Genomic DNA, 27,535 nt, shown 5'->3' with positions numbered 1-27,535 from the left:
TGGAAACAGACACATGATATGTTTTCAACTTGAATTTTTTTAAACTGACATTTATATTAGCACTCTGAAAAGTATAAAACAGACACAACACGGGCTTGAGTTTCAGTTAAACCACAGGGCTTCAAAATGCACTGTGAAGATTTTTGATTCGATGACCACAAACGAGACAAAACTGATGACAAAGCACATAGAAGGACAAACAGAAGAGATGAAGGTTAGTGTGTAAAGAGCGATCCTGTCTTTCATTAGGAGTTATTTAACAAGGTTGTAAAACACAAAGTGAGTCAAAAAAGAGAAAACAAAGAAAAGCACCAACTCATGTTTTGGGTGCAGACTCACAGCTTTCTCCTTTATGGCTTCACCTTTAAATAATGCAAACATCCTGTCCTCTGTTCTTCCTGCTATACTGGGTTAGTGCCAAAACCACATCTGAGGGCCATTGGAACAGGTGGGGGTTAAATACATACATGCACACACAGACATACACACACCGTCTGTGACGCGCTGTGTGGGCGCCCGTTGCATGCGAAGCACTGCTTCTGAGAGCAGATGCAGTCTTGATTCAGAGCAACAGAATTGTCATTATTAATCAGAGCCTACTAAATGAAGAAAAACAGATGATGAAAACAAAATGCTTCTGTGCCCGTGAGTCTGCAATACAACATACTGTATGATGAACCAAGTTAGTGGTGGAGTTAACATTCAATGTGGTGTGAGAGTGAGAGGAAGACAGGGGTTACGAGGTCGAGCACAGGAGGAGAATACTTGCCCAAAAATGCTGCAGGAATGGTCAGGAAGTTTAGAGGGGCAGGAGAACAGGGGGAGGGAGGAGAATAAAAAAAGATGAGAAGAGGAAAGAGGGAATTGGAAAAGAGAACAGGAAGGGAAAGAAGCCAACAGGGTTACACAATATTTTATTCAAAGTGACATTGAATAAGAATATTGTTTACAAAAGTACAAAACACTTGAAGTTTAAGTAGGTAACCTGTGGAGAATACTATATACTGTGTACTGTACATATGTGTATATTAATGATGTTTGGGAAGATGAACACTGTTCATACAGTCACATTATGGAACCTTATTACTCATTCAGGGACCAAAAATGCTCTTCACGTGTGTTCACCATTAGATGTTAAGTTTGAGACTTTGGTTAAGTTTGGTTTTAGGGCTGGGAGTAGTCATTGTAGTAATGTACTGTAATAGGTTAATTATAGTTATGGTTAGACTGGAGCTGCAAGAAATGAGTGTAAATCAATCCAATGTCCTCCTAAGTTACAAAAACAACGATAGTGGTTTTGCTCGTTTGAACTGAATAATTACATAATAATCTACATTATGGCTTTTCCTGTTTTTACTTTAACTTTCCAACATATTGCATAACTTATTATTAATACATTACAGAGACTTGCGGTATATGCAAATCTTTACTACCTTTATTAAATGACTATTAAGTTATTTACAGCACTCTTGTTGTTGGTGTAATTAAGGATGCTCTATCATTAAAACCTTTGGAGCTGGTAAAAACATGATAACCGTTGCAATGTAAGACATACAAAAAAAATAGAGCTTACAAATCCATGTGATTTTCAAAAAATCCAAGTCTATGCCCTGGATATCCTCTCGTCTCATTTTCTTTTCCCACAGCATTCCTCATGCGTTGCCTTTCAGCTGCCAACACCTTAATCTCAGATGCTGGAACAACCTTAAAAGCTCCACCGAGGAGATTTTCAAAATAACGCCTGCTCACAACTGCACTTAAAGGTGATGAAATGTTCAATGTGATGGATTACCAGTGTCAAGCCTGCTTCGTCTCCAGTTAACTTTCACAACATTCTGAAATTAAGGGTGCCTGAAAAGTTGGAAATCAGTCTTAAAATATATGATTTTTTTGGAAAAGGCTTAATGAGAATAATATATTTTTAGAACACCCAGTTCTGAGCTAAAACCTGCAACACTTCACTGTGAATTCACAAAATATACAAACGTCCTGTATGGCTGCTACTGAGTGCAGCCAGGCGCATCAGCGGACAGACAGAGGGACAGACTTTAACCAGGGACGGCTCCATCTTAACTGCAATGAACACATACACACTATAAAACTGTCCTTTGAGTAACACTATGAGTCAATGACATATTTTACTAGTGGGAACAGACAGGGCTCAAAAGAGAAATGAGACGACAATGCCACACATATGGAACTTCTGATCTACTATATAGGATTAAATAGGCTTGAGCATGAATACACACACATACAGTCACTTGTACACATGCACACAGATTTTCTTAGTTGTAAATGAACTTATGAGTACTGTATGTGTGAAAGGGGACACTGGAGCCACTCGTCCCGCTGTCTGGCGACAAAAACTTTGAACAGTACCACAACTGAGACTGCATGTTGCCATAGCAACACAAGAGGCAAGAGGGCATGCAGGGGTGGGGTAGATGTACATGGGTGTGTGTGTATGTGTTTGTGTGTGTATGTGTGTGTGTGTGTGTATACAATAAGTGTGGGGTGCTGTAAGTGATGGATGGGAACCATGAGCTAAGGCACAAGTGTTTCCGAGCCTTACATGGACAGCAATAATGTATATAATAACATTAGCAGTCATTTTCCACCATGCACCATTTGTCTACTGTCTGTATAAATGGACAGTAAATGTTACTGAGTGGAAAAACTAAGAAGGAGAAAGGAGACTGAACTAATTTACAATGGCACTTACATTTTGCTTGGGTGATTGTGTCGCCAATTGCGGCCCGGATGTAATGCAAACTGTAGTCAGGAAGGACCAGGGCCAGGCTAAATATGGACACACATATAAAATAAATCTTTTAACAAAAAGAGTCACTTCAGGTTTCTCTTTTGCAATATTTTTGCAATAATTTTCTATTTTCTTTGAAATGTTTTCAATATTTTCTTTATTATATTGGGGCTGTTGAACTAAGAAAGCATTCATTTTTAAAGACATAAAATCTTGCTCAACCAACCAATCTATAGTAACATGGCTTATTTTCTTAAATGTCCCCCATTTGTCTTAAGAAAAATCATTATAGCATCATAACACCACTGCAAATCTTTCAGTGAGTCATGTTAAGCATTGCTAGCAGCACTTATTTACTTTAACACTGACCCTTCTTGGCTTCAAGTATACTGTAGATCATTTTAAATTGTGCCTGGACTTTGTCTTGAATGTAAGACCACAAGCCAGTTCTAGTCCCAAGGAGAGCAATGTGTTTACACAATTATGATTTTGCAATTTGCAAAATATGCCCATGCAAAGCATCTGGAATTTGTAGACAAGAAATTACCCATTATAGATTTATCACTTAATGAGACATATTCATTATAAGATATTTACCTGTAATCTGTCCCCTTTACTGGTGCAAAAGTGTAGGTCCTCTGACCTACGTCAAAGTAGCGCTTTGAGGGCAAAAGTGTGGTCAGTACAGTAGTTGTAGTAGTACAGTACAGTATATTAAACTTTCTAAGCAGATGATTGTCATGAACTCAAACCCATACAGCACAAAATTACCTCATCTTGGGATTTCACCAATGTAGATATTGTGTAACTCCCTTTTTTAGCATCAATCATGTTTTTCCTCATCTGTAATCGAACAGAAAAAAATCATTCAAACTTTATTCACACATTAAAATGCTATTGATTATTATGAGATCATGGAGTCATTGAAGTTGGAGTAATCAATTTTCCAAACCTCCACTTTGATCTCATTTTCCATCTCTGCATCAAGGAAGTCCAGTGTTACAGGTTCATGAAACTTGGCAGTCTACAGAGAAATGTGGGCAATTAGCCATTATTACTTAGTATAATTTAAAGTCTGAGTGAAAGAAATTGAGCTGTAAACATCTGATACTGATCTTCTGTTTGCAAAGCATTAGATTTCTGTGTCCTTGAAAAGAGAACTAATGCATAAATTTCTCTGTTAACTCTTTTAAATGTTGTAATCATCTGTGACCAATCTGTGCATGCGTAATTTACAAGAAGAGCACATATTTCAAAGGTCAATGAGAAACATCTTGCTATGTTTCAACAAACTTCATCCTGGACCCATATGATCAAGATATTTGTATAAAAAAGGACTGAAATGTCAGCCAGATGATACAAACAGTGGTGTAAATTTTGGTGTCCGCAGCAGACAGCAAATCAAACAGCAGAAGGATTTCCTATGTTATGCAAAAGCTGTTGAAAATCAGGGATTGTTATTGTCTTGCAAAATTACAATTTGAGTAATATTAATGAGCATCTAATTGGGAAAAATGACGTCAAATGACAGGGCTGCCCCTAGAAGAAGAAAACACAACTTCAGTTAAATGATTTGGCCTACCAGTGGCTGGAGATTAGGGTGGAGCAGCACATATCCATTGGGGTCAATGGCAAAATAGTAACCATTTGGTCCAAACTAAAGGAGAGAGGAAATAGAGCAGGAGATATGTGAGAGAGGAAGGATTGAAGGTACTAAACATGCTTTAACAGGCTGGTTTCAGTATGTGTATGTGTTTATTTGTGTAGTGAGTAAGTGTATGCTCTTACAGTAAACCGCGGTGTGAGTCGCTTGATATCGTCCAGGGAGACATCAATAGCCATAACACCCAAGATGAGCTGGTTTTGAGATTTCTGATAGAACAATCATAAAGGAAAGGTAAAGGGAACAGAAGTCAGGAATAGAAAGAGTCAGTCTAAGACCCACTTGTAAGTCCTGTTGCTCTTTCTGGATGAGTCAAGTCCCTCTGTGCTTTCTTAAAGATTTCAAGGAAATGGAGTGCAATTGAAATCTGGACAGTCTCATTCCCAAAAGCTTTACATGCTGGCCATGACTCACTGACAAGGCATTTCCAGTCTTGTTTTTTAGTCATAGTGGAGGAAACCCTGAATCCTTCGAGGTAGACATGTAAACTCATCTTGAACCACTTAGCTACCGGATCATTTGTCTCTCTGATGTGCAGGTTTGATCTCTTTTTGATTTCTGCTTTCTGACATCCTAGAGTCTCTTCCTGTGGAACCACGCGGGAGAGCTTTGAGGGACCTCAGCGTCAACAGCGGATATAAGGATGAGCCACAACAAAGTAAAGGATGAAAGTAAAAGATGATTCGATAATTTAGAGTATTCATATTGTATGTTTATTTATTTTTTGGTCTGGTAAACATTATGGCTTGTCACGAAACTGCAGACTGCAGACTTCCCGTGGGGTCATGGTGTCAGACACACAATAAATTTAGTCAATGAAGTGAAAACATGATGATTGTAAAAGAAGAAAACACAGAAGTGGAAGTTATTTGAGAACAAAGATAACATAAATATATGTAAAACAAAAAAAGAGGATGACTCGTAAAAAAGTAGTAATAAAACTACGATCTAAATGAGAATCTAAATTAAAAATTAAAAAATAATATGAGGATCCGAAAGAAGACTTCTACCTACCTTTCTGCCCAACTTTGAGCCAGTGTTGGTTTTGTTGAAGACAGGCAGAGTTCCAGTGATCACCAGTCCAAGCTCCTGAAATATATCAAACATACAACATATTGAAGAGATATTAAGTATGTAAGCATATCAGTTAAGTAAACATAATTGTGCATGGCATAACTGTACATAAATGTCCTTTCATTTATAAATAAACTAATATAACACAATTTAATCTGTGAAACACTGACAGCATAGATGCCAGATGGGTGTCACTGGGTAATCACAACTTAAAATGTTTCCTGTAACAAAAGACAGAGAGATTTCTGGTGCTCATGAGGTCAATACTGTCACAAACGCTGACAGCATCTTATCAGTGAACTGATGATCCAAACGAATTGGCTCAGTTGACCAGATTGCTTCCTTATCTACACTGTCGCCTGAAAGTAAATCTAAACAGAAGCTTAAGCACCACAAAAAAATGTATTCATGCAGGACTTGTAAAATAAAGTTCATCTATCTATCTAATGGAGCAGAGTTGAAATTGAGTTTAGCAAGATGACATGCAGTAAATGTTTAGAATTTTTTTGCACAAGACGTGTGTAATCAAACATATTATTATATATATCATAATAATCTGACAGCAAACAGAAAAACCTTTAAACAAATCCATGTTTTGCAAAGCTCTTCATTGTGTACAAATGCCATCACCATCACTGTCCTTCCATCTTCACATGAACTCTTGTACAATCACATAGCGGGTGTATGTTTTAATGTTTTGATGGTACAAACCAGTGCATCCAGGTAGACGTTGGTCCACTGAACCTGCTTGGCCTTTCTGTCAGCTTTAACCATAGGCCTGCCCAAAACATCCAGGTACTCCTGGAAAAAAGATAGGAGAAGGGGAAATGCACATCAGCCATTCAACCACAGGGTGGCACAATACACAATTGATGAAGTGAGCTGAGGGGAAAGCTGGGATGAAATGCAGTAGCAGCCATACATAGATTGGAAAGTGCATTCTTGGATTTGTCCCACAGAGTGTGTTTACCTGAGTGTTTAGCCTGATGGCACCTATAGATGGGATCTCATAGTAGTATCCTTAAACAGAGATATAAGTTTATTTTAAGATATAGTACGTAAACAAAAGCGCAATTCAAACAAGATAATCCTGCCAATGTACAGTCAAGCAGCTCAATGGATTAGTTAACTGGAGTTAATTATATGCATTTCGAAACATGCCATAGCTATCCAACTATTCTGGTCATAGCAAAATCCCTTAAAAATCGGTAGGCTATTGCATTGAAAAGGCTGACTACAACAAACTTTGAGAAAAATTGAAAGCCCCGGCTCTGTAGTGTTTTCTGGTCATTTCAAATACAAGTGTATTCACAACAGATGAAATATTGTGCATTTTTAATGTCTATTAACCGTTCAGAATTGAAAAGATAAGCGTGTTTTCCTAATGTTTTCACAAAACACTGGCAGCTTATATGCAATACTGTGCAAATATTTTAGGCTTTTTAAATGTTCAGATTCTTTTTCAAAATGCAATCCCATCAGCGAGGCATCCGATCAGTCCCACATTCATTCTGTAGAATGACAATGACCCAAAAACATGCAGCCAGAGGAAGTGTGGCAACTTCTCCAAGATGCAGGAACAACTGATCTGCTAAATATCTTGAAAGAGTGTGAGCAAGTGTACTGATGAGAACAGAGAGAGTGCTGTTTTAATGGCAAAGTGTGGTCACATCAATACGGATTTGACTTTGATTTTTCTAATTGCTCAACATTGTCTTTTTTAACCGTAAACCTATTCATGTCATTACTTTTGAAAGCATCCTAACTTTACTTTTAGTGTCTAAAACCTTTGCACAGTACTCTACTGTGTATATATACATTACATTAAAGTATTAACATGCATCATTGACTTGTTGTGGATGACACACCAGACAACTTCAAAATAACTTTTCTGGCTTTGGACTACATCATGCAGAGAAAGATTGCACATCAGATATGCAATGAGTTGAATGTGTCACAAGGGTAACCACGTACCTTTATTTGTGCAGGCCATCCACTGTATTGGTCCTTTGTCATAGTTGTGTTGACCAACAGAAAATGTAAAGATCCGTACCTGTGAGGAGGACAAACTGTGTAAAACTAAATATGACCGAGATGGTATTTTTCTGTCCGAACATAATGTGTAACACAAGCTTACCGCTTGTTTGGGGTTGTATTGTTTAAAGATCTCCTCTGCCCTCTCCTCTCCTCCATCAGTAAAGAGCATGATAATCTTGTTACAATTGGCCCTTGACACATTCACCTAGGGGACACATTTATTTTTTGTTACTGTAACACAATTTAACCAAGAAAAGATAGTAAAAACATGACCTTGTTGTAAAAGGACCAAGCTAAAGAATGTAAAGCTGATATTGCCTCTTTCTCTCCCGCTTTCTCTCTCTCATACACACACACACACAGTTACAGTAGAGAGTAGATGGTCAGTAGTGGTGTGCTTGTGCACTGATAAAAATCTGCAATTTTTCAGACCAACCAGAAGAGGTCGACACATACTCACTCTTCATGGGAACCCACTGAGATTGAGTTGTCAGTGCGTTCAGTGCTCCATCATCATTTTGTAATGGAAATGATAAATTCAATGAACAGAAATTATATCTGACTGTTAAGTAAATTTCATATAGTTTCATCAAGCCTCTGGGTAGGTCAGCATATTTCAAGGGACACTTCCACCAAACACACATATACACAAATGCACACACACACACATACACACACTCCCACTCCCACGCCCTTATGTTGGCCAAACATAGATGCCACTCAAATATTCCATCATGCATGCCCGCGCTGACACTTTACCTGTGCAAGCTGCTTGAAGGCTAGCTCAAAGCCGCCTCTGTAGTTGGTAATGCCCTTAGCGGTGATGTTCTGCACAGCATCTTTCAGAATCCTCTTGTTCCTCACGTTGGCCTGCACCAGGTTCTCAAAGCATGCTGCTTTTGTGGCCTTGTCATTAAACTGGAGGGAAGAGGGAAGGAGGGATGATGGGAAGTGGAGGAAAGGCACTTGCACATATTTTCTCTTAAATATGTGGCCTGTTTTCCCTTCGTTGCAGTATCATGCAGTGTCCCTTAAACATATAGGATAGAATTAAAATAAGGTATTTTAAGAGAGAGATTAAATTGATTTCATTTAAAATAAAATAATTATTGACATGTGCTATGAAGTTAGCTGAAATAGATCTCCTTTTCATAACACATTAACTTCTAGGCCTTGCTGTTGCTGTAAAAAATTGCCATGCGTGAAATGAAATCAGTCTTAATCAAATCTGCACAAACCGAAGGGAGCTATAGGAGCAAAAGGAAGGATTGGCAGGAGAGCAGGTAGGGATGTGATAACAGTGGCATAAGGAGGTAAAAAAAACAAACAACAACAACAAAACAACAAAGAGTTTGATTATGGAAGAATTATTAGAAACAGACATTACTGTAACTGGTTAAATTACATTAAGACAGCTCTGTATGTGAAGAGTGTTCAGATTAATATCAGTGAATAGTTAATGTGGAGGAGCAGATGGAACCCAATCAATTCATGCATACACACACACACACACACACACACACACACACACACACGCACAATTATAAACATATACTCACACGCAAACACATGCGCGCACACCATCTATGGAGGACTGGGACATGGCTCATTAATACCAAACATCTGTTTTGGCCTTGACTGCACCCTTCCAATCATGATCATGCTCAGAACACACACTCTCAAACATGGATGCACACACACACACACACACACACACACACACACACACACACACACACACACACACACACACGTAATATAATTTTGGGATCATTATTTGTCTAAAAATCTACAGTAGATGGAATTTTCAAGGTTAAAAACAGACTCTGCTCACATAGAGTAAGATGTCAAATAAAATAAAATCACGGAGATGGTGCTTGAAAAGGACTGTAGTCTTTGAACAGTAATGACAAGGGCAGCTACAAAGGAACATCCTATTCAGCTCACTGCCAACATTGCCAGCTTTAAAAACATAATCACCACTTTAAATGAAGCTGTCAAAGCAAAGTCAATGTCATGGAAACTATGTAGCCAAATTCTAGGTGCGTCATTCACAAAATAACAGGTAAATTACTGACTAACGCAAGAAGACATGTTTCAGAGATGAATTCAACATGTGAAGGCAAAATATTGCTGCAACAACAACAACAACATTTTGTTATGATGTTATAATGAAAAACGTTTCTTATTTAAACAATCCTTTTCATGTTATTTCGAGATCCTTTTCACATCATAAAAAGATAGTTTCATGTTATATGACACATCTTTTTCAGGTTGTTTTTATTTATTTACCTAGATGCTGAATACATTTTCACTTTTTCTAGCCGATGTAAGATACAATATTGTCTCAATAGGCACAGACTGGGTATTTTTCTTGTTATGGGACATATTGACTTTGTGAAATTACAGGATTATTTTTAGTATAGCAAGATCAAGTGGTATGTTGTTGTTACAAGAACATTTTCGTGCAAAAATGTAATGATTCAGTATCTAGTAATATGGGTAAAAAAAAGTATGTCATTACAACAGGAAACTTTTTTGTTATCATGTGAGAAATTAACATTGAAAGGATAGTGTTAACATGAAATTGGGCACAATATTTTTGTCATGGTGGCAGCAATACAATGTCAGACTAGATTACATTAATGAACAGCAAAAACACAAAAAAAAAGTATATATAAAGGAGAAAATTTGCTTTCTATAAGCTATTTTCTCTTCGTCAATAAGGGTTCATTATCGGTATTTAGAATGCCAAAGGATGGCTGCAGCTCGTTATGTCTGTTTCCAACTAAATTAACATGTTGGCAGAAGTTTCAGGGCAAATACTGCCAAGAATTTCATCCTCCAAACAGACGCACACCTACACACACTAATATCAACCACGGTGTGTTAGGACTACATGTAACTCACAATATGCACCCCCCCCCCCCCCCCCAAAAAAAAAACCCCAATTCAGATACGGTAATAAAAGCTTAGTATAACAGCATAGTATATATGGGCATGTAGCACTTTTGTGTTTGTGTATTTGAAACAAAATACATCAAATGGTTAATCACCTCACCTATATTGTTAATTGTATAACTTTTTTTTTGTTTAATAGATATATAGACTTAAAGTACACTATATATGTACACTATGTATATAGTCCACTATTTGTAAATATACACACAAAACAATCAAATGTAATACTACAATATATTTTCAGGTAAAAAGGCTAAACAGCAATTAACTACTGTATTGGGCTATGAGCTATGGAACGTCAGCCAGTTACTCTGTTCAATAAGGTGTGTGTGTGTGTGTGTGTGTGTGTGTGTGTGTGTGTGTGAAAGAAAGGGTGGTCCCCAGATTGCATGTCCACGTCTTGTGTCCCTACAATGGCATATAGACAAGGCCGTGTGTGTGTGTGTGTGTGTGTGTGTGTGTGTGTGTGTGTGTGTGTCTGATAAACCTAAGAGTGGTCACAACAACATACTGGTGTTGCAAAAGAAGGCTTGAAGCAACATCTAGATATATATACTTGCTAATATGCACTTCATTTTAAAACTTTATGGCTGAATTAGCATAAAATCAGCTACACACACACTGACCAACAACTGAGCACTTTAATTACACTGTTTCATCATGAAAACTTGTAGCAGACTGTACCTTCAAAAACCTACAAACTAAGCTGTGTGCCATCAATATACTTATTATACTGCTGACTGATTTCATTAACTTCAAAAGCCCTTGCACTTGCTCTAAACAAAAATATAAACCCCTTCTATATTAAAAAGAAAAGTGTAAGAAAATGTTATTAATGGTTCATTTGGAAAGCAAACTGAAAAGGTTATTAATGTTCACTTCCATTAGGAGAGATGAGGAGAGTCGAAGGACAAAGAGGATGGAAGAGATTTTCGCCAGAGCGTACACCCATCCAAATACACTAGATACATCTAACAGTAGATTTTTAAAACTTGCATCTTTGGCAACTCAGACACATCATCTGTATGCTGACAGCATGCAAATACTTGGTGATTCAGGCCCACTTTGATCACTACACATGTACATTTGTTTGTGATGACACTTTGGGGATATTTTATGTGTACTGAAGGACTCACCATGAGATACAGTACACGTAAAATTGCGGTGAAAAAGAGGATTAAAGAACAAGATGGTGACCTAAAGTATATGGCTTTCACAAGGCTAAAGCCAGCATTAGCTTAGTTTAGCACAAAGATCAGAATCAGAGGGCAACTGCTAGCCTGGCTCTGTTCAAACAAAAGCTGCTCAATAACGCATCAGGGAAGATATTATTTGATCAAATCATTATTTTATTCTTCTAAAGTCCTTTATTTAATACTAGAAAATGTCTACAGTGCTACTTGTACTATGAAAGTTAGACATGTCTTAATCAGTTGTGCTTTGCCTTCCTCTTCCCGCATGTCATTGTTTTCAGTGATCGGGAAGTGATGCATCCTTTGATTAGCTGTGGGGGCCTTTTAATTCAGTTACAGGGAGGTGGTGTTATTGCGTTTTTAGATAATCTAATTTCCCAGAGAATGGATTGATGTGACCGATGACGAGCGTGAAACAATGACATTTTGGTGGCTTAGCAGTGTTTGAACTCTTCTGAACATTTTCTCAAAGAAGCCTTCAATTCAAGGAACACTTTGGTAGTAGTTAATTCCCCATAACTTGTTTTGATTATTGCGACAGGAATCAGTGCTACATTTTTTTGTCTGCTAACATTAGTTAACTTAAGTGATGGACAACAGTGGAATTTCATGGTATCCTAGCAATGGCATAATGAGGCAGATTCCAGCATGACACTTCAGGCTCAAAATCAAGTTAGTGTGGTACGCTTTTCATACAGGCATACAAATCACATCGAGTGTGTTTGCCCGCGAAACAAACCTCTTCGAGAGTACTCAAAAATCATTTCCAATGGAAGGAAATAACCGCTGTAAGCATTTTAAATTGCATTATTTTTCTTTTCCATGACTGATATTGCTAGGAAGCACGGATCCGCCTCAATTGACAATGCTATGGAGCTTCAAATGATGATGGATGAATATTTCCTCAATCCCCATGTCAGTAAATCCTTTGATGTCTGAGATTGAATCTCAATTGGGTAAGCAGAGACTTTTCTATTACATGCCACTGATTCTAAGTGTGGGTCATAAATACAGCACACATTCATTTGTCAAACTTATCTTATGGCATTTCAGGGTTTGCTCAAGCTGTTTCATGCATTTGGTCTATTAGGCACACATACTTAAATTCGACTCTGATGCACTAGAGACACTTCTCCCATACATACCCCTACTTAGACAGACACAGACACACACACAGACACACAGACAGATAGACACTCAGACAGACAGACAGACAGACAGACAGACAGACAGACAAACACACACACACACAGTCTGACAAAGCACATAAGCATGCATGTTTCCATGAACATGTGCAGCCACAATAAAGATCCATCCATGTGCGGTACATTAAGTCACTCAAAAGGTCACCGCCATGTTTGAAATGACTCAAACCGCAGGGGTTAAGCTACTCAAACAGCCAAGCCACAAATCTATCCACATTAACATTCAGTAATGTGTTCAGGCACCTGGAAATTTCATACATACATACATATAAATCATAAAAGCTTACTGGACAGAGTTTTGCCAAAATAAATACACACTTTGTAATTTGAAGTAACAAAAAGTTGAGTATTTCACAAACTAATATCAATGCGAGCCAAATTCTTCTTTCATCTATAGCTGTAAGAACACTCACATAGACCACGTTCACATAGTCATCATCAGAGAGGGTCTCCAGCATCTTGTTGACGGATGTTCGGATCAGTCTGAGGGTGAGACCTGATACGCTGCCACTCCTGCAGTTTGGAGAGAAACATGGCTTGTGTTTTACAATATAAATCAATATCAGTGTGTTAATAGAAAAAAAAAATCCCTCTCGTTTGTGAAGTGGACATTAACGCGTAATAATGTGTGTCATTGAAAATTAACTCAAGTTAATTACGCTAATTAGCATGCTAGAAATACTATCTATGACAGGAACAAAAAGGCAATCATCTTCATTAATGACACAAGCGCAGTGTCATCACTAAGTCCCAGCTACTGACTCACCCACACACAATAAATGCATTAGAATGAAATTGATAAAATCTCTGTGTTCTTAGTGAGGCCTGACTCCTTGGTATTTTATATCATCCTTTTTTTGCTAAAATGAGACGGGGTACCTACTAAGATGGCTCTATAAATACACCATTTAATTGGTTCCTGCTAGTAAAGGAACAGAAGAGGACAGAATGTGGATAAATTAGTTCCTTTAACGCTCTATTCACCAAAGTATGACAGTGGCAGCATATAATGTCTAATGAAGCCCCCCACAGTCCGTACTGATTACTAGTGCTGTCTTAGGGGCTGCAAATAGACGTGTATTTTTTCATTTGTCACACAGTACTGCATAATTATTTAGCCCTGATGATAACCCATTTGTTTAATTTATCATCAAAATACTCACATGATCACATGTTCTAGAAAGCAGGATTTGTTATACTATACTTTCACAGATATGCATTTGTGGTAGAGAAATAAGTAAATAAAAAAAACTTGACTTTGTGAATCAGTGCTAATCATAGAGATGTATTAAGTGGATAAGGCTGGAAACATTCTACATTTTATCTGATGCTCCTACTAAGATATATATTTGTGTAAATTGTTAGTAGGTAAATATCAGTTTTGAAATGCATACTATCTAATCTTACATCCAGAACCCTTTCTGAACATACAGTATTCAATTTTTAGGGGAAAAAATAACAGGACCAAATAACTGGGCTGTAAATGATAAAGTTGCCCAATATACTGACTGCTTTTTTGTTTGTTAGTGTCACACGAGCACCGAGCCAGTCGAGAGCACAGCGTAACAGCACCCAGCGGGGTGAGGCCAGTCAAAGTTAGCATCAGGGCCTTCCGGCGCGTAAAAGAAAATGAAATCTGACTGTAATGGATGAATCATGAGGTCGTCACTCACGCATCCACCAGGATCAGCATGTCCTTGGGTGATGCCGCCCCCTGAATGTACCTGGTGAGTAATAACAGACACACACATACACACACACACACAAAGGTTGTGGATATTGGGTATATAAAGAAAGAGATATACATGTGCACAGAAATGGAAAACAAACACACACACGCACGCATACACGCACAGAGTTATTAAAATGCCAAAAATGCTTTTCAAAAATAGTTTCAAGCTAATTTCTAAGAAATCTATGTAGCACTGAGACTATGGCACACAATCCAGTAAACAAATATTACTTCCTACATTTGCATTTGAAACAGTCAGGTCTTTGTGTTTTTAATTACCACTCTTCACCCATTTCTTTAATAAACAAACAGTTGCGTGTCTTTGTTCAGAGTGCTTGGTAGCTTGAAGCTTCTAGAGACTAATGAAATTTAATAACATGGTTAAAAGAGAATTGGTGGCTTCCAGGCAGATTTTAATCATTTTTAGGAGACTAATGAAGCTTTTGTATTGGTACCCTTTGATCTGCAGTGGCTCTGATGTGCTTTTATCAGTGGGTTTGGCTTCAGTCAGTGGCCTGCATGTAATTGTTTTACACTGTGTGGAGATGATCTTATACATCATGAGTTTATCTGACATGCAAATCTAATTTTTGAAAATCAGTGTTAAAAAATACATGAAAAATACACAGGTAGACTGAATGAACCATGTGTGTTCCCCTGACAAACGCTAGAGAAATTAATGACAAGGAGATCATTAAAGCAAAAAAAAAACTGCATATCCCATAATGAACTCACCATGGTCGTCTGCGCACATCATAGAGGTCGATCTTATCGGATGAGGTGCTTGCGTCTATCCATGGGGATGCTGGGATTGGGCAGAATGAAGCAACAGGCAGGAAAATTATGTTTTTGTTTTTTAAAGCTTGTGTTTAAGCCCTGAATATATGTGTCAGTGGACAAATCTTATATCTTAATATATCATATATCTAATGGGAATAGTTGAACTTTTTTGGGAAACTTCTTTTACTTTGCTAGATGAGGAGATTGATGTTATTTCTAGCTGTATGCTAAATATGCAACTAAAGCCAGGGGGCAATTAGCTTAGCTTAGCATAAAAACTGAGAGCAATGGGAAACAGCTAGCCTTACCCTCTCTCTAAAAGGTCAAACATGTGTGTAGCAGCACCTGTTAAGATTAAGATTTAGTTTCGGCCACGAACTGACGAAGTTAGGTGCTTTAACTATTTATTGGCAGTCAGTTGCTGGTCACAGTTAATTCCTAAAGTCTTGCGTTACTGTGAGGTTGCCAAGCAACCAGTAGAAACCTTAAACTTTTGACAAAGCCAGGTTAGCTGTTTCCCTCTGCTTCCAGTCTAGAAGAAGCTAATTACCTCCAGGCTCTACTTTCCATACTGCACAAAGGCAATGGAGTGGTATTGAACCTTTCATGAACTCTCAGTCAGCAAGAAAGCAAAAACACATATTTTCCAAAATGCCAAACTATTCCTTTAATGCAGTCTTTGAAGTACAGTATGGGGGCAATTCAAAAGTAAAAGTAAACTCATATGACTTGTAACTTCAGTGATGAAGACAGTATACGATTTGGAAACATTAGCAACTTGAAAGTCAGTTCTATAAACCAGTCATGTTTTTCACAGTGATTCATGACTGCTATGTCTCTTTCTCAGTGAGTACACAAGCCCAAAGTCACATGGAAGAGCTGTGACAAAGTCAGCCACCAGCAACCCAGTGTTTAGGAAGGTGTGGTTGTGTTTGCATGCATCTGTCTGCAACATGATGAAATAGCCCTTTGGTAGTAATGTTTTGTTCCCATCACTGACCATGGGAAGGTCAGCAGGCTGTTATGGGAACCTCATTGGTTTCTGTGCTGCTCACCTGGGTAGTATCGAGCCAATCCGGTAGCAGAGCCAAACACCTGCCAGAGGAGTGAGGGATCTTCCTCTTTGTTTTTCCGGAAAACATCCTCCAAGGCCTCTGTCCAATTTAGTTCATTCAAAATGATGGTCGCTGGAACACACACACACACACACACACACACACACACACACACACACACACACACACACACACACACACACACACACACACACACACACACACACACACACACACACACACACACACACACACACACACACACACACACACACACACACACACACACACACACACACACGCACACACACACACACACACACACAATTAAATGAATTACATTGGTACAGAAGTACAAAATCATCTCACAAGCATAGATCGGTAAGGCTTTTAAAAAAAAGAATTTGCTCTGAAGAAGCAATTCTGAAGAACACACACATACACACACATACAGATTTGTCAGTATTAGGCCACTGACATTGATGGCTGAGAAGAAGCCTCCTCACAGATATTGAAACTGACATCCATCTGCTATGATGAGATATTGTTTTTTTGCTTTCAAAACACACACCAAATCTACAGTGGTGGAAAGTGGACAAAGGAGTGAGGTTAAAAAAAACAGAATGATTCAATTTGATATTTCTGGAGACAAAATCATCTCCTGGGTACTCAGGGGAGAGACATACAGTAAACATTTAGTTTACCTGTTTGTCTGCAGGAGCTCTTACTGGCTTAATGCTCCAACAATCTAGTTTGATCCAAAAAGGCAGCACTCTGCCTGGGAGAGTGGGCTGCATGTCAAACCGATGCTGTGCATGACTCATAGTCATGTGCGTGTGTGCGTGTTTAGATGCCCCCATCTGTGTGTGTGTGTGCTTTTTTGGGAGCAACTGGATTAAAGAAACAACAAAGAACAAAATGTAACACCAGGGCAAGATGAAAGACAAATAGGACATCCGAGACTTGCTGAGGCAAAGTCATATGTAATGGATAATAAGAAGATGTGTGTTGAAAAATGAATAAGACAATTTGTTGTGGTGCAGGTGTAACAGTAATTCAGTTAGAGAATTATATGGACAAGTCAACAGGAAGAGGCACCGGACAAATAAACCATGGGAGAGGAAGAGAGAAAGAAAGCCAGTTTAACCCTTTGCACCAAAAGCACACATGCCTAAACAAATCTTTAAGCAATAACTCAGAACACAGAGATACCATATGCATTTAAACAGAAGCTTTTATAATATAATGCAGAATGACTTCACGTGATACACATTCACCAAAAATGTACAAATCAACCCCCCCTCCCAAAAAAAACAACCCCCTATACAAAACAAGACTCTGTCCTATTCATTTAGAAATCAATGCCTTCTCTTTTAGACATACAGACAAAACAATCCAATAGTGTAAAATGACATAGAACTACTTCTATAAATAAAACTGTCTAAAATATTATCAGTACTCCAACTTATCTAAAAAAAACCTAACAATTGGTCATATAATGACATGTTTGGGTTCTGGACTGTTAGTTATTGGACAAAAGCAATATGAAAATGTCACCTTTTTACTTATAATAGGCATTTCCATTATTTTTAGACATTCCAGAGACTAAATGGTTAAACAAAGAAACTAATCCTCACAATAAACGGTATTAAACATAAATATTTGCAGCCCAAATTGAAGGACTTGAAACTTGAAGTTGTTCTCAACACTGGTCTGTTTTGATAAAAAGTACCACCAAGAAAAACACTGTGTACTTGTTTCACAAAGTAAATAAGCAATGCCTAGCCATATAGTCTAGAAAAATATTGCTTTTTCCATCCAGCCCTCCCACTTCTCCCTTCGATTTCTCTGCTCACAGTCCCGTGGTTCTCAAGCTCCCTCTGGCTCCTCTCTCCCTCTCCTCCACACAACAACTACCTTTACCAAAGCTCCATTTCCATGCTTTGTAGGATAAAGACAGAGTTTAGGCCAATCCCTAAATGGCTCCCTGTGGCATTGTAAAGCAAAGCGTGTCCCAATGATAAGTGGTGACAATTTGTTCAGGCCTGATCTCTCTGTTCCCTGAGGATGGCTGTTAATGGATTAGTCCTGCTGGTTTCCATGACATCAGTAACAAGAAGTCTCAGGGTAACAAGACCTCATGCAGAAACCATTGGTATTTTTTCCTCTTAAAGACTACTCATACTGAACAGTGAGCCAACAATAGCACATTCCGGGCAAATTTACAAAAGGACTTTGCAACTTTTGTGGCTGCTGAACCTGCACAAATAAAACAAAAAGAAACCGTGTCATTTACAAAGCACCCATAAAAGGTTCAATGCACACCTAACTGCCCTGCCAAGGAAGTCCAGTCTTGGTGCTCCTTTGCTATGTTCATGTGTTTAAATAAGGCAATATGCATACATTTGGCACACAATAGATCATGGCAGTAACCAGGTGAAGTTATCATCATGCCAAGCATGCATGAGAGTGGCTATTTTGAAGGGGGATCTCTCATTTTGACTCCATGATACAGGTTGCCACAATTAGATGACCTTGTCTTTCAACACTCCAGCACTACCAGAAATTGCTCATGTAGTGAGATAAATCAGAATTCACCAAAACAGGTGGAAATTCACGGAACAATGGAAGGATTCTTTAATACTGCCAACTTCCCCAATGTCATGGGGGCTATTGACTGTACACAAGTCACTCTAGTACTTATGCTATATAGCCCCCAGTAATATGCCAGATTATAGTTGTGTGCTGCATCATTCACAACATAACCTGGTCTCCATCTTGAGCACGAAGATGATCAAGACACAAAACAAGATGAGGAGGAGCCACCTGCCCCCTGCCTCATTTGCAAGCAGGCGAGGGCAGGCATGTCAAACAAGTCATCATTCAACATCATTTCCAATAATGCTGTTTTCAGTTTGCCTGTTTTGACCTTGCAAACATCTCTACTACAATTCTGAATTTGACCTTATAATTATAACTACTATTACTATGGTGCCTTTAAACACAGGAAAATAAATCAGTGAAACCAAACGATCAGTACAACCTTCAAGTTCCTCACTCTATAGGCTTTAGGCCTAAATATTCTGAGCTATGGACGGCTCTGAACAAATTAATTTTGTTAGAGGATGCAGTGGCAGGATGTCATGAAAAATAATTGAATAAAGCTCCCTTGCATTGTCATTTTTGAAAATGCATGAAAAAAGAGAAATGAATGAAAAAAAGGGTTATTATATAAACAAATAAATTATTTCTTCCTTCTCCCTCCTTTCCAAAATCCTAGGTTTACATTTTTCTGTTTCCTCTCTCTTAATTGCCTTCAGGAGTTTTGGATGGACGTGGCACTCTGGCAAGCCCCTCCTGACAAGACCTCTGGCTCAGGCTGATTCTCACCCCACACAAGTGACACATTGGCCTCAAGCACAGCAGTGATCCAACCCATGACCCCCATCATTTCACTGCATTTGGGATCTCAGCCTGAACACTGCCAAAGCACTGATTAACTGGCATGAAATGCTGGCTAATGGCCAGCATGTTGCTCAGTTCAGTTGTTAGACCTTTTAATTGAGAAGCAGATTTTTCCTTGTTTTTGCTGGGTTTTGGGGGGGGGGGGAGGGATTCTATATGTTGGGTGACTACAGTCTTAGTATTACAGGAAGGGCCAGGCACTGGCTGATCTAACAAGGGGGTTACACATTTAAATGTTATCATTTTAGACAAACTAACCCCAGTTCAACAAATTAAACATATTGCACATAGAAAAGCCAATTATTTGGAACATATTGGCTACAGCCTAAACATACCTTTTAAAGCTCTATAAAAGACACTTGCCTGCATCAGTTCCCTCAAGGATGAGAACTTATTCTTCTGGAGAGTTTTTTTTGCGCAATTTTCCTCAATGTTATTTAAAGGCATTTTCTTGAAGTGTCCCTCTGCCCATTTGAGAATCTTGTGTGAACAATATATATATATATTTTTTGTCCTTTGCAGTCTGAAGATGTGCATTTGGAAAAACCAACAAAACTGACAGACTGGGATTATTAAATCTCTCTCACTGCCTAACTGACACAAACACACTATGGTTTGCCACATGGATAATTGCAATCAGACACAAAACAAAGGCAAATAGCACTCAGCTGCAAAACTTTATGAGCATGTTTTCACTGTAATATGTGTGTCTTTGTGAATTCGCTCCTCAGTATTTCATTTGCCCACCAGCTCTGCCACTGCAGGAAGTCGATGTAGTGACCAATCCATTAGTTGATGTGTGTGTGTGTGCATACACATGGCAGGCAAAAGTGAGTGAGTGTGTCCTTACTCAGTGTGTGTGCCTTTTATGCGTTTCCTCTGTGTAAAATTGACAAATCCATTATAGTCTCCCACAGGGATTTGGATGCAGACACACATCATGCACATGAACACACATACACCCGTGAATGGGCAGGTCAGGCACCACTGATGGAGCCCTTAGCTACAATATCAAAGGCGTGGCAAGGCAGCGTCCTCTAATCTCAGCCAATACCAGCAGAAAAAAAACAGAGTTTCAGTGTAAACAGATCCATCTCTATTGCAATTTGTTTGTTGCTGGCTCGAGGTCACCACGATGAGACGAAGAAATTGGAAGTAACACAGCAGCAACACGAGCTTTGGTTAGCTCTATTTGTCAAGTGCAGTGTCACAGCCTGAGGGAGATTGAGGGTAGGGCGTCTGTGTTTGTGTGTCTGTAAACTGTACTTAGAGCAACACATCTGGATAATACCAATGTCTCTGTAACAGTTGTTTTTTTTTGTCTTTAGGGATTCATGAAAAGAACTTTGAAATAATAGAGCAATGTCCAAGAATTGTTGAATGTTTTTCTGTTGTGGGATACCCTTTCAGTTTGAGGAGATTACAGAAATGACACAACACATGAATGAAAAGAGAAAAAAGGGGTAAAAAAGGAAGAAAAACCATGAAAAAGTCCCAGTGTTTTTATTTTAATCATTGCTTTACGAATTTAACATTTGATTCCCAGCGACACTAGAAAGTGGCACTCTGAAATTCATCTGTAGGTTTCTTTTGAAAAATAGGTGGTGCTACAGGATTGGTGACGTAAAATACTTGCAGGACTGGTTGTGAATTGCTGTGAATTACTGGTGAGAAAAAAGGGTCATAGAGCCACCAAACTTGTTATCCATCAGTTGCTGTCAGTTCGGTGTCTTGTTAGTACTAGTGCAGGGGTTTTTGCCTTCATTCAACAGTTGACAGTGCAGAAAGACAGGAAACAGGGGTAAAGATGGGGGTATGAAATGCAACAAAGTTCAGCACAATCAAACCATGACCATTTGAGTTATACGCTATGTGTCTTAACCAGTAGGTCATCGGGGTGCCCTTAAATACAGGTATAGGTGGGGCTGTGGGTCTTTTATTAACAGTTGGATGAAGTCCATGACAGGTAACTGATTGTTTTTGGTGTTGCAATTTCAAGTCCCTGTACCTATCTTGCATGCATGCCGGACTTCAGGTGGACATTTCCATTTGTGCTTTCAATGAACCTGTATTTGCACACCACTAGTTATTGTGCCCTTGCTCTGAGAAGATGGGAGTTAAAAGAGAAAAAAAAAAGAATGATTCATCAGGCAAGAAGACATAGCAACTGAATATGGAAAAGAAGATAAAAATATTCCCTGTGAGCCATGTAGCTTTCAAAAACAAATTAAACAGGATTCTGGCAGTGAGTAATGAGGAAGAGGGGTGTAGGAGGAGGTGAAGGAGAGAAGGGAAAGCTGCTCTCTGCCATGCCAAGCGATGCCCTGTGGTGTTCCCTGTCATCAGCTAACTGGTGACTGGAACCGCCTGTGTATTTGAAAGTAATTACATGGTGGAGACTGAAGTGATGAGAACCTGCAATCATCGTATCAGAAGGGGCCCTCTACTCGATGATACTGCTGCCACTCACTACTGATTGTGACATGAGGGTATCTCTTTAAATGCTATGACAGCCCACTGACATTCACTTTATTGGGTCATTAAAGACAAAATGACAATTTCCACTAATGTACACAAACTATAGGAAAGGAGCAATTAAAAATGACTAATAACAAAGGACAACATACTGGATCAACATAATATGAAGTGCATCAAAACACCCATGCCACATTGTTTTCTATGAAAGCCCCACCAACAACAACAATTTTCCTGTTTCCCATTGATGCATGTCAACTCTTCAGATAAACAGCAATTTCATTTCATTTACATAGCAGCACATTCCAGTTACTGTATCCTGATTACTTTATTGGCCGTTGTGTGCTATGGGAGTCAAAAAGACTACACATGTTCACATGTCCCTGTAACAAAACATAGAGAGACATCCTTCACATATATTTGCCTTGCCAATTAATCCTGAAATATACATTAAAAACAACAATAAACTATGGAAAAGTGTTGATGTTGAACAATTCTTATGTTGGATGGAGAGATATGGAAAACAGTGACAACACTAAACTGGGGTGTGAAGAGTGAGGTGAGCCTTAGCTGAGCTGTAGCTCATAATTGTGTGCAGCAGAGGGTGAAGTTGTGTGGTGACCATCTGACAAACAGGCAATCATTATGTGATGCTACAGAAGTGTATAGTTGTAATGAGTATGTGTTAAACCTACCCAAGGGGTTATAAAGATGTACTACATGAAGACACGCAATACACTCTGAGCAGCTATAACCAGGGGCAAGGGATAAAGAGATATGGACACCAGCACACACACACACTATGTAGACTCCACTTACACACACACACAGACACACACACGCTCGAATGCAATTTGTATTGCTGTAGCATAAGAAAGACGTTGAGGTCATAAAGGTGATCAGTGATCTTCACTGCCTTGAAACCATAAATAGGACTTGTCCACTGTCTTGTTGCACATCAGGAGCAATTCCTCACACCACACACATCCAGACAGCTGTCTTACTGATTGACAGTCAACCCTTTTTTAACCTTGATTTGGATCATGAGGTTGCAGAATTTCCACCTCTTGTTACTGGGCAACATAATCAGGAAAGAATTTTAAAAATATCTTTAGTATGTGACATCATAGAATATCTTTTGATTTCTTTAGATGACACATTTTAAAGGAGAAAGGAAAGAAAGTTCACTTTGTTGTAGGTTGTAAAGGAGAGTTGGAGGGGAATCCAAATGTGAGTCCCAATCAGCTGATTAGAACATCCTGGGAAGGCATCCAACTTGTTGCAAGGACACAGGCCATAGATATAAAGACAGCAAGAGGGTGGAGGACGGAAAGCTCAAAGAAGGATGTACAGACAGAGAGAGATGGAGATTAAGATATCTCTGAGTTTGGCACCAAGCATTGCAAATGAAATAGGACGTGTATCAAGTAGCATAAGAGTGCAAATAGATTTTTAAAAAAATCAAATTATACGCTATGAGCTTTGCCCCAGGGACCACAACTTCAACATAAACACACTCACACACACAGTGTCAGAGTATCGCAGCACATCACAGTGTGTGCGTGTCTCAGGCTGACAGGTGCCACACAGCGTTGATGCAAACGGGCATCAGACAAGCCTCGGATCTCCTGCCAAGGCCGCAACGCTCTCCTCTCATCACATCCATGCCAATCTGCCTAATGAGCAAGAAGACACACATACGCAGCCATGAGATCCATATAGAGTACAGTAGGTGCATGTGATGTGACACAGACACACACACACACACACACACACACCCACACACACTCTCACACCCCAAGTGTGTCTTCCTCTCTCTCTCTCTCTCTCTGTCTCTCTCTCTCTCTCAGACACATTCACACACACAGACAGACTCTGATTAATCTCTAATGTGCGTGTGTGCACACACATAAACACAATAAAGAATGCCTTTCTGACCACCCACACTGGATCAGCAGGGAGAATGGATTCTTATCAGCAGGACTAATGCGGGGGAGAAAGACAGTAACACATTTGTCTCCACACACTCCCCTATAAATATGCTTAAAACAGTAGAGCGAGGGATGGCAGAAGGAGAGGATGGAGATATGGTGGGTGGGGTGAAGGAGCAGTACTGTACAGGAAGAGAGGGAAAGGATAGAGAAAAGAGGCAGTGAGGAGGAATGGAGAAAAAGTAAAAGACAAAAGGTGACAAAGGACAAGAAGGAAAAAAGAAGAAGCCAAGCAAGCGGAAGGGGGAAAAAAAAACAAAGGGAAGAAACCAAGCAAGTGGAAGGGAAAAGGAGAAAAAGGGGCTAGGGATGTGGAGGAAGTGTACCGCAAATTAAAGAGGAAGAGGTGGATGACACATCTTTCCTTCAGCATCAGTAAAAGCCACAAGGACGCCCGTCTTGTCTAGACAAAGTCCCCTAATCAAGTTACCAGTCCTTCCTCCACACAACAAGATAGAACACCAGGGTGTGTCTAAGTGCATGTGTCTTCTTACACACACACACACACACACATCGCTATGGCAACACTGACAGTACTGGCCAGCCGGGGTGGCATCGATGTGGCAGCCTGTCCTTGGAGATATATAGAGAGAGAGGGAGAGAAAGAAGAATGAGAGAGAGAGAGAGAGAGAGAGAGAGAGAGAGAGAGAGAGAGAGAGAGAGAGAGAGAGAGAGAGAGAGAGAGAGAGAGAGAGAGAGAGAGAGAGAGAGAGAGAGAGAGAGAGAGAGAGAGAGAGAGAGAGAGAGAGAGAGAGAGAGAGAGAGAGAGAGAGGGCCAACACCAGCCCAGCTACAGTGCTGTGATAACCAGAGCTCCACCCAGACCCCACCCACCTCCACATGCCTCAGAGCGGTCAGATCACACAGATGTCACACAACCTATAAGCCCGATGACTGCAATAGAGGACAGTGATAACAAAATCACATTTTGTGTATTTCTAATTAATCACAGGACAGGAAACATACGGGGAGAGAGAGGGTTATGACATGCAGCAGAGGCCGGCTATACCAATTAAACAAACAACAAATAAGGTGTTAAGTAGTGAAATGTGGAGCAGCTGGTAAGTGGATTCCCTGTCAAATCAGTCAAATAGTATCTGATGTACTGATGCTCAAAAAACTATGAATCACCTACTGAACAGATTGTAAAGTTTGAAGGTTTGAGGGACATCATATGCAACAAAAATGATGTAGGCATCTAATTGAGACCCTGCATACAGAATTCAGCAAAGCAAGGCTTGTAATGAAAATAAGAAAACATGTATAACATGGAGATAATAAGAGAGGAATAGATAGATGGGGAATAAGACAGAAAGAGACAGGCAAATATAGTTATGGAAAGAGAGGAAAAGACAGATCGATGAATCACACTGGGAACAACCCCCTCCTCCAACAGTCCAAACCACCCTCCCCTTCCACCCTTTCATCATTATAACTGCTGCTTGTAAAAATAACTGAGTGCATTTGGCCATTTGGCAATGACAAAAACGTCTGCACAGTCAAAGGCCTCAGAGGCCCGTCACTCTGCACATTTATAGTCCAACTTATGTGGAGTGACTGGCTCTATAAGGGCATTAAAGTCATGTGACCGAGTCCACCGCATTTAGCAAACCCAGTGTGATGATCATTACAGAAATTGAATGCTCAATCAATGCCGAGAAGGCCATGAGCTCAAGCTGCATGCCTGGATGTAGGGAAATGGTTCAGCTGTTTTATTACTGAACCACATATAACTTGGTGAAATAAGTATGTAACATGTGATGCATTGCTAACCTTCCTTAAACCTTGGGCTGACATTGCATTTCCTTGGATTTACCTAGATTCCATTAGCATTATCACAGTGAGATCACATGTCAATTCTCATTTAAAATTCAGTCTTTGGTCTCATCACAAGCTTACTGTCGTGTTTTCTCTCGTTCCCGGAATCCTGTCTGTGTCCCCGTGCTGCTAAATCTCCTTCCTGCCATACCAAGTATGTCTACATGTATGATTTTGTATCTGCATTGAAGGACACGACCTGTACTGTCATGTTCAGTGTGTATCAAGACATGCCTTCATCCTTATGTCCGTCCTTGGATTGTGTGTTCTGCTCCTGTTTGTGTATACTGTCATCCACCTGTACACTACCAGATTTAGCTCGGACACAGAAAGCCTGTGTTTATATACTGTTTTCGATTGACACGCATTAGGAAAGACCAATGATTGTAAGGAAATACTGAGGTAAGACACAGCAGAAATCACCTTCTCTTTTAAGCATCATGAGAACAGGATGAACAACAACAGCATGCTCCGTTTAGACTGGTATCAGCGTTAATGTGAATCACAGAGTAAAATGACTTCGAGATAAACTTCCAAAAGCCATTAAACTGATGCTAACATTAATCTTAGAGTATTATGTCCATTTCTCATTTCACACTGTAAGATCATAATGGATAAAAGTCCAATTATGTGGCCCTTGACTACTCAAATTTGTCTGAAAGAGTTTAAGGCTGGCCACATTCACTAATAGCACTCTTATTATATCAGATTTAATTATTGTGGACCAAATCTACTTTGACTGGTGGCCTGTATGGTGTATTTGTCTGTGTTGTGTCCAGTGCAGATCAGGATTGGCTCCAGGGCAGAGGGATATCCCTAGGAAATCATGGCCCTGAATGTGATTAACTTTAAACCAGCTTGATGTGAGAGAAGAATAATTATAACACATAGTGGCAGCAGACACATTTAGGGAGGGACGATGATTATAGAAAGAAAAGAAAATCTGAGAAAGTGTGATAGCTTAAATTAGGCTAGTCTGATATTACTACTGAAAGTACTGAAGTCCTCCAGAGCACTTGAACCCCACTTGTCCAAGTGGGGAGGATCAGTGGTCAACAGTGCATGACGCATGTAAATACAATAATCTTCTCTCCTTTGCAACTGCTACTCCAGGCTGTTGCTGCTCCTAAAAATGTGCACATATAATAGTCAACACTTCTCATTAAACAGGAGAGGAAGAAGCAGCAGACATGTCAGTGTTACCAGGGAAGCAACCGGTGACGTTTCACAAAAACCCTCTGAGCAAGGACACAATATATTTCTGCATGTTTACGGCCGCCTCTGCCATATGTACAAAATGACAAGTTAAAAATCTTGTTTTATAA

General features: G+C 39.4%; 1 protein-coding gene across 1 annotated transcript in view; it reads right to left on the bottom strand.

Annotated features, from left to right (window-relative positions):
- The window catches only part of LOC128385197 (voltage-dependent calcium channel subunit alpha-2/delta-1-like), a 98,154-nt gene that overhangs the window by 23,429 nt on the left and 47,190 nt on the right, over positions 1 to 27,535 (bottom strand). The window contains exons 7-22 of the mRNA XM_053344050.1: positions 16,462 to 16,593; positions 15,362 to 15,431; positions 14,568 to 14,618; positions 13,308 to 13,407; positions 8,295 to 8,453; positions 7,636 to 7,740; positions 7,473 to 7,551; positions 6,469 to 6,518; positions 6,210 to 6,299; positions 5,439 to 5,513; positions 4,550 to 4,633; positions 4,344 to 4,418; positions 3,714 to 3,785; positions 3,533 to 3,604; positions 3,359 to 3,420; positions 2,723 to 2,799 (exon numbers count right to left, since the gene is read on the bottom strand). Coding sequence (XP_053200025.1) covers positions 2,723 to 2,799; positions 3,359 to 3,420; positions 3,533 to 3,604; positions 3,714 to 3,785; positions 4,344 to 4,418; positions 4,550 to 4,633; positions 5,439 to 5,513; positions 6,210 to 6,299; positions 6,469 to 6,518; positions 7,473 to 7,551; positions 7,636 to 7,740; positions 8,295 to 8,453; positions 13,308 to 13,407; positions 14,568 to 14,618; positions 15,362 to 15,431; positions 16,462 to 16,593 — 1,353 coding nt within the window. The remainder of the gene's footprint in view (positions 1 to 2,722; positions 2,800 to 3,358; positions 3,421 to 3,532; positions 3,605 to 3,713; positions 3,786 to 4,343; positions 4,419 to 4,549; positions 4,634 to 5,438; positions 5,514 to 6,209; positions 6,300 to 6,468; positions 6,519 to 7,472; positions 7,552 to 7,635; positions 7,741 to 8,294; positions 8,454 to 13,307; positions 13,408 to 14,567; positions 14,619 to 15,361; positions 15,432 to 16,461; positions 16,594 to 27,535) is intronic.

Source organism: Scomber japonicus, chromosome 23, assembly GCF_027409825.1.
Source record: "Scomber japonicus isolate fScoJap1 chromosome 23, fScoJap1.pri, whole genome shotgun sequence".
NCBI classification, from domain to species: Eukaryota; Metazoa; Chordata; class Actinopteri; order Scombriformes; family Scombridae; genus Scomber; species Scomber japonicus.
Note: the sequence above shows the minus strand (reverse complement) of the source record. Positions and strands in the feature narration are given on the sequence as shown.